The 13026-nt window shown below is 45.7% G+C and overlaps 1 protein-coding gene across 1 annotated transcript; it reads left to right on the top strand.

Annotated features, from left to right (window-relative positions):
• Positions 1-3993: 3993 nt before the first annotated feature.
• On the top strand, positions 3994-6650 carry LOC311126871 (uncharacterized protein; the record flags this gene model as incomplete). The annotated part of the gene is made up of 2 exons (XM_084200848.1): positions 3994-6388; positions 6485-6650. One exon carries the CDS (start codon positions 3994-3996, stop codon positions 6133-6135), a length of 2142 nt encoding a protein of 713 aa, XP_084056974.1. The 3' UTR covers positions 6136-6388; positions 6485-6650.
• Between the last annotated feature and the right edge of the window lie 6376 nt (positions 6651-13026).

The following is a 13026-nucleotide window of genomic DNA, read 5'->3' as shown; positions in this document are numbered from 1 at the left end:
TGTTATTATATTTCCTATGGTCCAGGACATTCAGATAATGAACCAACACCAACGGACAATATATTGAAGGGTCATACAGACTGGGGCTGCTTCCTCGTGGGGATATAGCGCATTGCATCAATATATGGCAATATAAAAGCTATTATTTTTATTGTACTACAGTTTAGGATAGATGGCCAGTCCAATATGGGCTACCACACAATTCCTTTTTTCTTCCTGTTGATGGCTGTTCCCCTCAGTTTAGGCAACTGAATTTACCTCCCAGGGAGGACTTCGCCTACAGGCCACATTTTATTGTGAAGATCTAGATTATAGACCGCATTTCTTGCACATTACATATTTTGGCGATGACATTTAAGAGTGGCTGGCCCAGTGCTCCAGTTGAGCTTGAGAGATGTTGGGAGAGCTACACCTTACGTCAACTGAGGTACGAGTTCAACCTTTTAAGTTTGAAAGAAGCCTGATTTTTGGTGTTTGTTTTGCACCATTTTATTTTTACACCCTATTCTAAAGTTGTTGTGGGTTGTGTCTTTTAGAACCCCTTCCTAGTGGCTGACAACTTTCAATGGACAGCCACTTTCAGAACTCCTTTCAGAACCCCTTTCAGAACCCCTTTTCTGTTTGTTTGTTTGTTTGGTTGTCAGTGATTTTCTTTGTTAGTTCCCTTTGTTATGAGTGACCATTTTGAGTTTGGCTTGTGGGAACGTAACAAAATGAGGGCTCGTCCAGGATCTTGTTTCCCATTAGTACGGTAGTCACTCTAGTCACCTACTCTGAAGGTCTGCTGTGCCCAGATAATTGGGTGTTCAAAATACACATTTGTGGTAGAGTTTGTCACTTACATCACCCCAAAGGGGTTATAAGATTGGTAGAATCATTTTGAAAGTTGCATAAACACACAGGGTAAAAAAAAAAAAGCCATGGACTAAGTTGGAAGAATTTGTGGAAAACCCCACATGGGAGATGCTAGATAAATTTACAAATTCGATTCTGATCATCGTTTAATCTTGGTCGGAACAGCCGGCTTGTACCGCCTTTCAATGAAAAAGAGGTGGATGTATATTTTACTCTGAGCGGATTGCCACATACCTAAAATGGCTGCGAGATATTTAGTCACTGCTCCTCCAAACAGTGGCGGTTCTAGACCATTTCAACTGGGAGGGGCCAGGCTGTGGCCAGTTGTACTGTTAGAGGGGCCAGTTACATTACACATTATTGTTGTCATATCGTTTTCTTCACTGAATTGCAGGCATTAATAGGCAAAATACCACCAGGTGAGCCAGTTAAGAACAAGTTCTCATTTACAACTGCGACCTGGCCAAGATAAAGCAAAGCAGTGTGATTAAAACAACAACAACACAGACTTACATATGGGGTAAACAAAACGTACAGTCAATAACACAATAGAAAATCTATATACAGTGTGCGCAAATGTAGTAAGTTATGGAGGTAAGGCAATAAATAGACCATAGTGCAAAATAATTACAATTTAATATTAACACTGGAATGCTAGATGTGCAAGAGATGATGTGCAGATAGAGATACTGGGGTGCAAATGAGCAAAATAAATAACAATATGGGGATGAGGTAGTTGGGTGGGCTAATTTCAGATGGGCTGTGTACAGGTGCAGTGATCGGTAAGCTGCTCTGACAACTGATGCTTAAAGTTAGTGAGGGAGATAAGAGTCTCCAGCTTCAGAGATTTTTGTAGTTCGTTCCAGTCATTTGCAGCAGAGAACTGGAAGGAGTGGCGGCCAAAGGAGGTGTTGGCTTTGTGGATGACCAGTGAGATATACCTGCTGGAGCGCATACTACGTGTGGGTATTGCTATGGAGACCAATGAGCTAAGATAAGGCAGGGATTTACCTAGCAGTGATTTATAGATGACCTGGAGCCAGTGGGTTTGGCGATGAATATGTATAATCACTCAACATGTTTATAATCTCTCAACAACTTATTATTTGCATTTACATTACATTTAACATTTGCATTACATATTCAGTATCAGTTACATCAACTGTATTCTACGTGGTTTCTTGCAAAAAGATCAGCAAATTCATCTAGATTCAAGGACTTTGCCCTCCTTGACTCAATACTTAATACACCTAAATTGTTTAATCTCTCATCTGACATTGTGGACCTAAGATACGTTTTCACCAGCTTTAGTGCAGAAAAACTCTGTTCACAAGAAGCGCTACTAACAGGGATTGAAACAGCTATTTTCTACAGTTTAAAGAGCTGAAAGAAAACTTCTTTATAAGGCTCAATGAATAACGCTAGCTCTACTACACTGGAGGGTCTCTGCATGCCACTCTGGATTTACCTTTGTCAAATTATTCTGAACTGATGTAGTTCATGCCCCAAGTCCTCAATATTTGATTCATACATTCTAGCAAATGGAAACAGGGGCTTCTCTTTGAGAAATGCATCACTTGGGGTTTAGAGTTTGGATGCCATTCATTATGTCACAGTTTTTGCTAGAGAACCGTCTGTTAAGCTCATTGAGCATCTGACCTAAGACAGGGTAGAAAAGGTTTGTACAAAAACTGTATTTATTTATGAATCTGACCTCTGACCTACTGTACTGAGTACACAGTCTCCATTAAATTGAGAGCTTAGCTTTTTTGGTGGTTTTGCAGGGGGCTGTATTGCAGTTTCACATTGCTCAGCTGTGTTCAACACTTCATTCTGTTACGGTCCGGCTCTGTTGGTCCTGTTCCTGTTGGTGTTCCTTTCCCTTTTCTCCCCTGTGTGTGTTGTTTGTGTCTGTCTCCCCCTGCTGTGCAGTCAGAGGTTCTAGGTCAGCGGGCGTGGCCTTTCTATCATCAGACCAGTTGCATCAAGCTGCAGCTCATTGGCACCAATCAAGCAGCAGATATCTACCCGGGCTGGACACCTCTCCAGCGCCAGTTCGTTCCTACACTTCCAGTGGTAACTTGGCCCGTACAGCACTCTCAGTGTAGTTGTACTCTCTCAGTATTATTGTTGTTCCTGCCACGTTTTGTAACCTGTCTCTCCTTCGACCAGATCTCGTCTGTTCCTGCTGCCTGCTTGCCTGCCTGCCTGCCTGCCATTCCCACGCCGCTACCTGCTCCTCTGTTGCCTGATATCCTCGTTATCCAGCTCTCAGGACTACTGGCTCTCCACTCCACTCAGCTCCTACCCCAGCCTGAAGCTATTCCACCCTGACTACCTACCTCTGCCTATTCACGTTGAATAAACTACATCCTATTTTACTCTCTTTGTCCGTGTGTCCGTCTCTGCACCTGAGTCCACCACCCAACCTAACAGAACGAACTGGCCCTTTTTCCCTCTGCTTCTCCTCCGCCTGTTCCTCCTACAGTGGCTCCAGGCTCGGCTTCCGCTCCTGCCCTTCGGGAACCCCCTACAACCTCACCCGAACCTTTCACCGGGGACCTGAACAAGTGCCGTGGTTTCCTGCTTCAGTGCCGCTTGGTGTTCCAACAGAAGCCCCTGTCCTTCTCCACGGAATCCTCAAAGGTACATTACGCTCTGGGGTTACTGAGGGGAAAAGCTTTGATTTGGGCAGAAGCGGCTTGTTCTACTCAGCAGATCGCCAGCCTGTCGTTTGACGATTTTTCCTCTCAATTGAAAGTGGTGTTTGATCACCCGGACCATGCCGGGACCGCCACAAAGAGACTGTTGAAGCTACGACAGGGCACGGGTAGCGTGGCTGAATACGCCATTGATTTTTGGACCTTGGCAGCCGATTCCAAGTGGAATGACGAAGCTCTTCAGGGAGCGTTTGTTAACGGGTTAAGTGACACGATTAAGAATGAACTAGCTGTTCGTGAAGAGCCTGCTAACCTTCATGTTCTCGTTTCCCTTGCTACACGAATAGACAACAGGCTACGGGAGAGGAGACAGGAGAGGGGCGGTCGGGTCCACACCGCAGGCGGGGCTCCCTCGCTTTCTGCAACCCGAGCAACATCACCACTCGGACACCGCCCACACACCTCAGCGGATCCCTCCATGGAACTAGACGAGCCCATGCAGCTGGGCCGCGCTCGTCTGTCCCCTGCCGAAAAGGAACGGCGCATGCGGGTTGGTGAGTGCATGTACTGTGGGGACCGCACTCATTTCCTGATTAACTGTCCGGTTCGCCCAAAGAGACAAAGCTCGCAGGTAAAAGTGGGCGTACTTGCGAGTGCTACACCTGACACAATGCCCACAGCACCCCGTCTAGTTATCCCAGCTACAGTCCAGTTCAGGAATCTGTCTCTCCCATTAGCTGCTCTCATTGACTCTGGTGCTGAGGATAATTTTGTTGACATTAACCTGGTCACTCAGGCTGAGATCCCGGTTAAGCCCCTGCCTAAGCCTATAACAGTAACCGCTATAGACGGCCGTCAGTTTGCCAACATCACCCACCAAACTGTCCCCGTTTCTCTCATGCTGTCCGGCAATCACAAAGAAACCATCCAGTTTAAAGTAGTCTCCTCCTCGGCCTCCCCCCTTATCCTGGGTTTCCCTTGGCTTAGCCTTCACAACCCCCATATTGACTGGCAAAACCACAAGATACACAGTTGGAGCACTCACTGCCATTCTGCTTGCCTTGGGTCGGCTATTCCGCCCTCGGTAGGTTCCCCTGCTTCCCCTGTCAAAACCCCAGACCTCTCTTCAGTCCCTGAGGAGTACTTGGACCTGGCTGAGTTTACAGACAATGAAGACTCCAGCAATCCTGAACCTGTTCTGCCCGCTTCCTGTTTGGTGGCGGCGGTTCACTGGGAAATCGAGTCCCTCGTCCGATCGGCACAAGAGTCGGAACCTGGACCGGCAGATGGCCCCCCCGACCTTCTCTATGTTCCCGCAGCCGTGCGGCCGCAAGTGCTCAACTGGATCCACACCTCACGCTTCTCCTGCCACCCTGGTATGAAACGTACACTATCGCTACTGAAGAGGCACTTTTGGTGGCCATCCGCCGAGGCTGACGTCCGGGAGTACGTGGCGGCCTGTTCCATCTGTGCCCAAAATAAGGCTTCCCACAGGGCGCCTTCGGGCCTGCTGCGGCCTCTCCCAGTCCCGAGTCGTCCTTGGTCTCACGTGGCCTTGGACTTCGTCACTGGACTTCCTATGTCTGAGGGTAATGACACCATACTCACCATCGTGGACAGATTCTCTAAATCTGCCCATTTTGTTGCATTACCAAAATTACCGTCTGCCAGTGAGACGGCCGACCTCTTTGTCCTACATGTATTCCGTCCCCATGGAATACCTGTGGACATAGTGTCCGATAGAGGTCCACAGTTCATTTCTCGGGTATGGAAGGAGTTTTGTTCTGCTCTGGGTGCCTCTGTCAGTCTCTCATCAGGGTTCCATCCCCAGTCCAATGGCCAGACTGAGAGGACCAATCAGGACCTGGAGGCTGCTCTACGCTGTGTGACATCCCAGAACCCGTCCACCTGGGCCAAACACCTCCCGTGGGTCGAATATGCCCACAATTCCCTCACCTCATCTGCCACCGGTCTTTCACCATTTGAGGCGGCTTTGGGGTACCAACCGCCATTGTTCCCGTCTCAGGAAAAGGAGTTAACCGTCCCGTCAGTTCAGGATAACCTTCGTCGTTGCCGCAAGGTGTGGGTGGACACCCGTGAGGCCCTTCTACGGACAGCAGAGCGCAATAAGAGTGTGGCGGACAGGCACAGGGTAGTCGCTCCACAGTTCCAGCCTGGTCAGCGAGTCTGGCTCTCCTCCAGCAACATTCCCCTGCGCACTGACTCCCGTAAACTGTCGCCCCGGTATTTGGGTCCTTTTGAGGTCGAATCCATCATCAACCCTTCGGCTGTTCGGTTGAAGCTTCCCCAGGCCATGAGAGTCCATCCCACATTTCACGTGTCCCAGCTGAAGATGGTCTCCTCCAGTCCTTTGTGTCCGCCGGTGGATCCCCCTCCGCCACCGCGCATTATTGACGACCATCCAGCCTACACGGTTCGGAGACTGCTGGACGTCCGAAGGCGTGGTAGAGGGTTTCAGTACCTGGTGGACTGGGAGGGATACGGTCCCGAGGAGAGGTCCTGGATTCCCAGACGTTTTATTCTGGATCCTCAGCTAGTGAAGGACTTCCATAGGGACCACCCTGACAAGCCGGGTGGGTCGCCGGGTGGCGCCCGTTGAGGGGGGGGTACTGTTACGGTCCGGCTCTGTTGGTCCTGTTCCTGTTGGTGTTCCTTTCCCTTTTCTCCCCTGTGTGTGTTGTTTGTGTCTGTCTCCCCCTGCTGTGCAGTCAGAGGTTCTAGGTCAGCGGGCGTGGCCTTTCTATCATCAGACCAGTTGCATCAAGCTGCAGCTCATTGGCACCAATCAAGCAGCAGATATCTACCCGGGCTGGACACCTCTCCAGCGCCAGTTCGTTCCTACACTTCCAGTGGTAACTTGGCCCGTACAGCACTCTCAGTGTAGTTGTACTCTCTCAGTATTATTGTTGTTCCTGCCACGTTTTGTAACCTGTCTCTCCTTCGACCAGATCTCGTCTGTTCCTGCTGCCTGCTTGCCTGCCTGCCTGCCTGCCATTCCCACGCCGCTACCTGCTCCTCTGTTGCCTGATATCCTCGTTATCCAGCTCTCAGGACTACTGGCTCTCCACTCCACTCAGCTCCTACCCCAGCCTGAAGCTATTCCACCCTGACTACCTACCTCTGCCTATTCACGTTGAATAAACTACATCCTATTTTACTCTCTTTGTCCGTGTGTCCGTCTCTGCACCTGAGTCCACCACCCAACCTAACACATTCCATAGGTCATCAAAATGACTCATCCCTGTAGTCATTCAAAGTTTGAACTAAGGCTTCAACTAAATCAACAGCCTTTGACAGGTCAAGTGATGAAGACTGTAGCATCTCTGATAGAAATGTTGCTTCTCCAAAAACTTGATGGAGTGTAACAAGGAACACAATGAATTGTAAATCTATCAGACCTCGTGCCTCAACAGATCTGTCACCGTTGTGTTCTTGGACTATGTCTTGCAGGACTCGCTTAACGGCAGGCAATCTATCCATAATAGTATGTAGAGCCATATATCGACATGCCCAGCGAGTGTCACTTAGTCTCTGAAGCTCTCTAGGTGCACCTAGGTACATCTCTCTTTGTACGCTAAGCCATTTTTGATGCACATATGACCCAGATGTGAAGAAATACAGTCTTTCTAGTAAGGAGAAGAACTGTCCTACCTCAGAGACAGCTTTGACTGTCTCCACTAAAACTAAGTTTAGACAGTGTGCACTGCAGTGGATGTAAAAGGCTTTGCTTGTTCTTTAATGTGTTGCCTGGACGCCTGAATGCTGCCACTCATAACTGAAGCACCGTCATATGCTTGGCCTACTAGGTTGTTTTTGTATACAAGACTATGACTTTCTAATATGTGTATGATTTAGTCAGTAAGCCCTTATGCATCTAGTGGATCAGCCGATTCAAAGTGGAGACAGCTCTCATGGACAGCTCCACTGAGATATCTGCTCCTTTTTTTATTTACATCTTTTGTTCCGTCTGCCATTATGACCTCACTGTCTTTCACTTCTATAATTTCTGTTCAAACCATGTCTGCCAAACAACTCAGAACCTCATTCTGAATCCCTTTGCTTGTGTATTTTGCATTATGAATGGAAGTCAACCTTTTTTTAACAGTTGTGTCATGCTTAGCTATTAGCTATTGTCTCTAGGATTGCCATGAAGTTCCCTTTATTATCAGACTCATCGTGTCCTCTTTGTGCAATGTTTTGCATGGCCGTCAGTAGTAGTACTTCTCCTATTGTTTTAATATAGTCCCGATTTTCTTGAACCTGTTTGTTGTGTTCCTTGTTCAGGGCATTTACCAGTGTTGTATTACTTTTTAAAGCTTTCTGTTTGTCTCTCCATGTAATTGTTAGAAATTGCATAATTCAAATCTGGTATTGGAATAAGAGAAAACATAATCAAGAGATATTCAATCCAAGCTAAATTTATTATGTGCAGAATGTATGCATGATAAGTATGTTGGTTCGTATACGGGCTCACTGAAATACCACGTAGGGCAGACAGAGAACTGATCCATTGTTATGAGTTCTTCTTAAAATACTCTGACAGAGATAGTTCCCGCTCCCTGCTGGCCAATCCGAGTAGAGACTGAGCTTGGTTTAGACTTACTCAGCCAATCCGTTGGCGCACCGGCTGGTCCCAGACCCTTGGCGCTCCACTGTTGCACACTGTTGCCAGGCATAAGTTTTTATCATAACAACCTGTAGAGTCAGCACCCAAAAGACACCGTTCCACTGTACTCTAAGTACCTACGTTCAAGGACGGTTCACAGACAACGGTTCACAGACAACAAAGAGGCAGTGTTCGTATCTGTGAGAAATACAAGTCTTATCTTATCCTACCCCCTAACGTTCCTCACATGAATCACAGCTTGTTATGTGAAACAATCCATATCAGTACAGTACAAACCTTTTATGCTTTAATCATTAATGCATTCTTTCTAAGTTAGTCATCCCATCCAGTTATGAGAAAATAGATCCCCACAATATCATTGCTTGTTTGTGCCACTCAGACCTTGCATGAATTGCAAATCGCCCCTCTTGGTAAGTTGCCTTCTTCCTGTTGTTAAAACCCAATTTTGAATCAAATACAGTCTCTGAGACTAAAATGCCTGGAGGCGTAACAAAACACAGAGTCTGATTTGTTTGAATATTGAAGCCAGGGGTGGATGTGGTACCAGGCCGCCTTGAAGCTCCTCCTCCTGTCCCCCATCAGAGTTCTTGGGTCCATGTTCATCACTGGCTGCACCGGTGGGTCCTCCCGGGATTTGCTGATATCTGTTGAAGAAAAAAAAATGTAATTAAAAGTATCTATTTGGGTAATTTTAGACACATACCATAGCCATCAAACAACTTCTGAAATCCATCTGATATCTATATCACAAGCCCAATAGCATGTTAAATGAGATCATTCATTTCAATCATAAACTGGCACATTTCTATACACCATATAAACTGACTAATTGCAGCTTTACAAGTAACCACAGATTTATTCAACATCCCAAACCTGATGGTCCACTGCTTGTGGACGCACATGGCTCCTCTGTTGGTGTCTCACTCTCAGCCTCTACGTCCCCCTCAGCCTCAGTCTCTCCATCTGTCTCACTCTCAGCCTCTACGTCCCCCTCAGCCTCAGTCTGTCTCTCCATCTGTCTCACTCTCAGCCTCTACGTCCCCCTCAGCCTCAGTCTCTCCATCTGTCTCACTCTCAGCCTCTACATCCCCCTCAGCCTCAGTCTGTCTCTCCATCTGTCTCACTCTCAGCCTCTACGTCCCCCTCAGCCTCAGTCTGTCCATCTGTCTCACTTTCCTGCTCTACTATGCCTTCACTCTCAGTCTCTCCAATGGACAAGTCTTCCTGCTCTCTCTCTGCAGGCTCTCTGCTCTCTCTTGCTCTCTCCACACCTGAACCCTCTGGCTCTGTCTGACTTTCTGCCTTGTCTTTTCTTTGGAAGAAACATGTCGTCCTTTTTTCTTCTTCATTCTGGTGAGAACTATAGAATGCAATGGGGACTTATTAATTCATTTACTGAAAATAACTGACTTGCTAGGTGGCTAGCTTTCATGTCTAACCTTTTAACATTACAATGCATTTACTGAGTGTGGTTTAAGTAAAAGCACTCAGCACCATGCGTTTTTGATCAAATATTATATAATTTTTCATATTGCCATACATTCGATGCCTGACTGTTAGAATTAGCTACAAAACTAAACAAAAAAACAATGCAATCGAATACATAGCCCAGGATTCAAGCCAATTCATTAATTAATTCACAAAGAAAGTAACAAACGGCCAGGTTAACTTTAGCTGATCTGTAATGCATTTAATAGTTAACAAATATAACATATTAAACATTATGCTCACCTCTCTTTATGTTCTTCTTCTTGCTTAAACGATATTACTCGCGCCAAATTTCTTTCAACTTCTGAATAGAAAACAACTTGCAGATCCATGTGGTACGCAGTGGTGCCAACTCCTCAGTAAGGAAAGTAGCTATTGGCTGTCCTAAAAGTCGCTAAATGACGTCATCACCTAATTTGCATAATTGGCCATGTGCATGTAATTGTGATGGATGCTGTAGGAGAGAGGAATAACGCTGTAGGAGAGAGGAATAACGCTGTAGGAGAGAGGAATAACGCTGTAGGAGAGAGGAGGAATAACGCTGTAGGAGAGAGGAATAACGCTGTAGGAGAGACAAAAAGGGAGTAAAAAAAGACCCTAAATATGTTTAGAACTACAAATGAACTTTCTTCTGTCGATCCCTTGTTTTTTTTTTTCATGTCAGCCAGGGCGGGATCAGCCAACGGTGGCTTCCCACATGCGCAATTCATTTGCAGTCTGGACGTGGAGGGGTGAACATCTCCTGCTCTGACTGCAGCTGGGAGGGACTGCTGCGCGAGGACTGGGCCGCCTGCGAGCGCTTTGGGACGGGGGCGGGGCCCACGGCAGCACCCGCTGCTCGTTGAGAAGAGTAAGAACGATACGTGCTTTCATGTCAGAGTCTCCAAAAGTCTCCAATAACACCAGAAAAAGTCGCTAGATTTGTCGCTAGTCCACAATTTGTAAACTGTCATTGTCAAAACATATCCAGTACCAGTCAAAGGTTTGGACACACCTGCTCATTCAAGGGTTTTTCTTTATTTTTTATTATTTTCTGCCTTGTAGAATAATAGTGAAGACATCAAAACTATGATATAACACATATGGAATCATGTAGTAACCAGAAAAGGGTTAAACAAATCAACATATATTTTATATTTGAGATTCTTCAAACAGCCACCCTTTGCCTTGATGACAGCTTTGCACACTCTTGGCATTCTCTCAAAACATCTTCATGAGGTAGTCACCTGGAATGCATTTCAATTAACAGGTGTGCCTTGTTAAAAGTGAATTTGTGGAATTTCTTTCCTTAATGCGTTTTGAGCCAATCAGTTGTGTTGTGACAAGGTAGGGGTGGTATACAGAAGATAGGCCTTTTTGGTAAAAGACCAAGTCCATTATGGCAAGAACAGCTCAAATGAGGAAAGAGAAACGACGGTCCATCATTACTTTAAGACATGAAGCTCAGTCAATCCAGAAAATTAAGAACTTTGAAAGTTTCTTCAAGTGCAGTTCCAAAAACCATCAAGATGAAACTGGCTCTCATGAGGACCGCCACGTGAAAGGAAGACCCAGAGTTACCTCTGCTGCAGAGGATAAGTTCATTAGAGCTACCAGCCTCAGAAAATGCAGCCCAAATAAATGCTTCAAAGTTCAAGTAACAGACACATCTCAAAATCAACTGTTCAGAGGAGATTGTGTGAATCAGGCCTTCATGGTCGAATTGCTGCAAAGAAACCACTACTAAAGGACACCAATAATAAGAAGAGACCTGCTTGGTCCAAGAAACACGAGCAATGGATATTAGACCGGTGGAAATCTGTCCTTTGGTCTGATGAGTCCAAATTTGAGATTTTTGGTTGCAACATCTGTGTCTTTGTGAGACGCAGAGTAGGTGAATGGATGATCTCTGCATGTGTGGATCCCACCATGAAGCATGGAGGAGGAGGTGTGATGGTGCTTTGCTGGTGACACTAACAGTGATTTATTTAGAATTTAAGGCACACTTAACCAGCATGGCTACCAGAGCATCCTGCAGCGATACGCCATCCCATCTGGTTTGCGCTTAGTGGGACTATCATTTGATTTTCAACATGACAATGACCCAACACACCTCCAGGCTGTGTAAGGGCTATTCAACCAAGAAGGATAGTAATGGAGTGCTACATCAGATGACCTGGCCTCCACAATCACCCGACCTCTACCCAATTGAGATGGTTTGGGATAAGTTGGACCGCAGAGTGAAGGAAAAGCAGTCAATTGCTCAGCATATGTGGGATCTCCTTCAAGACTGTTGGAAAAGCATTCCAGATGAAGCAGCTTGAGAGAATGCCAAGAGTGTGCAAAGCTGTCAAGACAAAGGGGAGCTACTTTGAAGAATCTAAAATATTTTAATTACTACATGATTCCATGTGCTATTTTATAGTTTTGATGTCCTCACTATTATTCTACAATGTAGAAAATAGTAAAAATAAAGAAAACCCTTGAATAAGTAGGTGTCCAAACTTTTGACTGGTACTGTACAGTCGTGGTCAAAAGTTGAGAATATTAATTTTCACAAAGTCTGATGCCTCAGTTTTTATGATGGCAATTTGCATATACTCCAGAATGTTATGAAGAGTATCAGATGAATTGCAATTAATTGCAAAGTCCCTTTTTGCCATGAAAATGAACTTAATCCCCAAAAAACATTTCCACTGCATTTCAGCCCCGCCACAAAAGGACCAGTTGTCATCATGTCAGTGATTCTCTCGTTAACACAGGGGAGAGTATTGACGAGGACAAGGTGCGAGATCACTCCGTCATGCTGATTGAGTTAGAATAACAGACTGGAAGCTTTAAAAGGAGGGTGGTGCTTGAAATCATTGTTCTTCCTCTGTTAACCATGGTTACCTGCAAGGAAACACGTGCCGTCATTATTGCTTTGCACAAAAAGGGCTTAACAGGCAAATATATTGCTGCTAGTAAGATTGTACCTACAGTGGGGGAAAAAATTTTTAGTCAGCCACCAATTGTGCAAGTTCTCCCACTTAAAAAGATGAGAGAGGCCTGTAATTTTCATCATAGGTACACGTCAACTATGACAGAAAAAATTCCAGAAAATCACATTGTAGGATTTTTAATGAATTTATTTGCAAATTATGGTGGAAAATAAGTATTTGGTCAATAACAAAAGTTTCTCAATACTTTGTTATATACCCTTTGTTGGCAATGACACAGGTCAAACGTTTTCTGTAAGTCTTCACAAGGTTTTCACACACTGTTGCTGGTATTTTGGCCCATTCCTCCATGCAGATCTCCTCTAGAGCAGTGATGTTTTGGGGCTGTCGCTGGGCAACACAGACTCCAAAGATTTTCTATGGGGTTGAGATCTGGAGACTGGCTAGGCCACTCCAG

Source organism: Coregonus lavaretus (genome assembly GCF_964263955.1).
Source record: "Coregonus lavaretus genome assembly, contig: HAP1_SCAFFOLD_963, whole genome shotgun sequence".
NCBI classification, from domain to species: Eukaryota; Metazoa; Chordata; class Actinopteri; order Salmoniformes; family Salmonidae; genus Coregonus; species Coregonus lavaretus.
The sequence above is the reverse complement of the archived record's forward strand: the minus strand, read 5'-3'. Positions and strand labels throughout refer to the sequence as shown.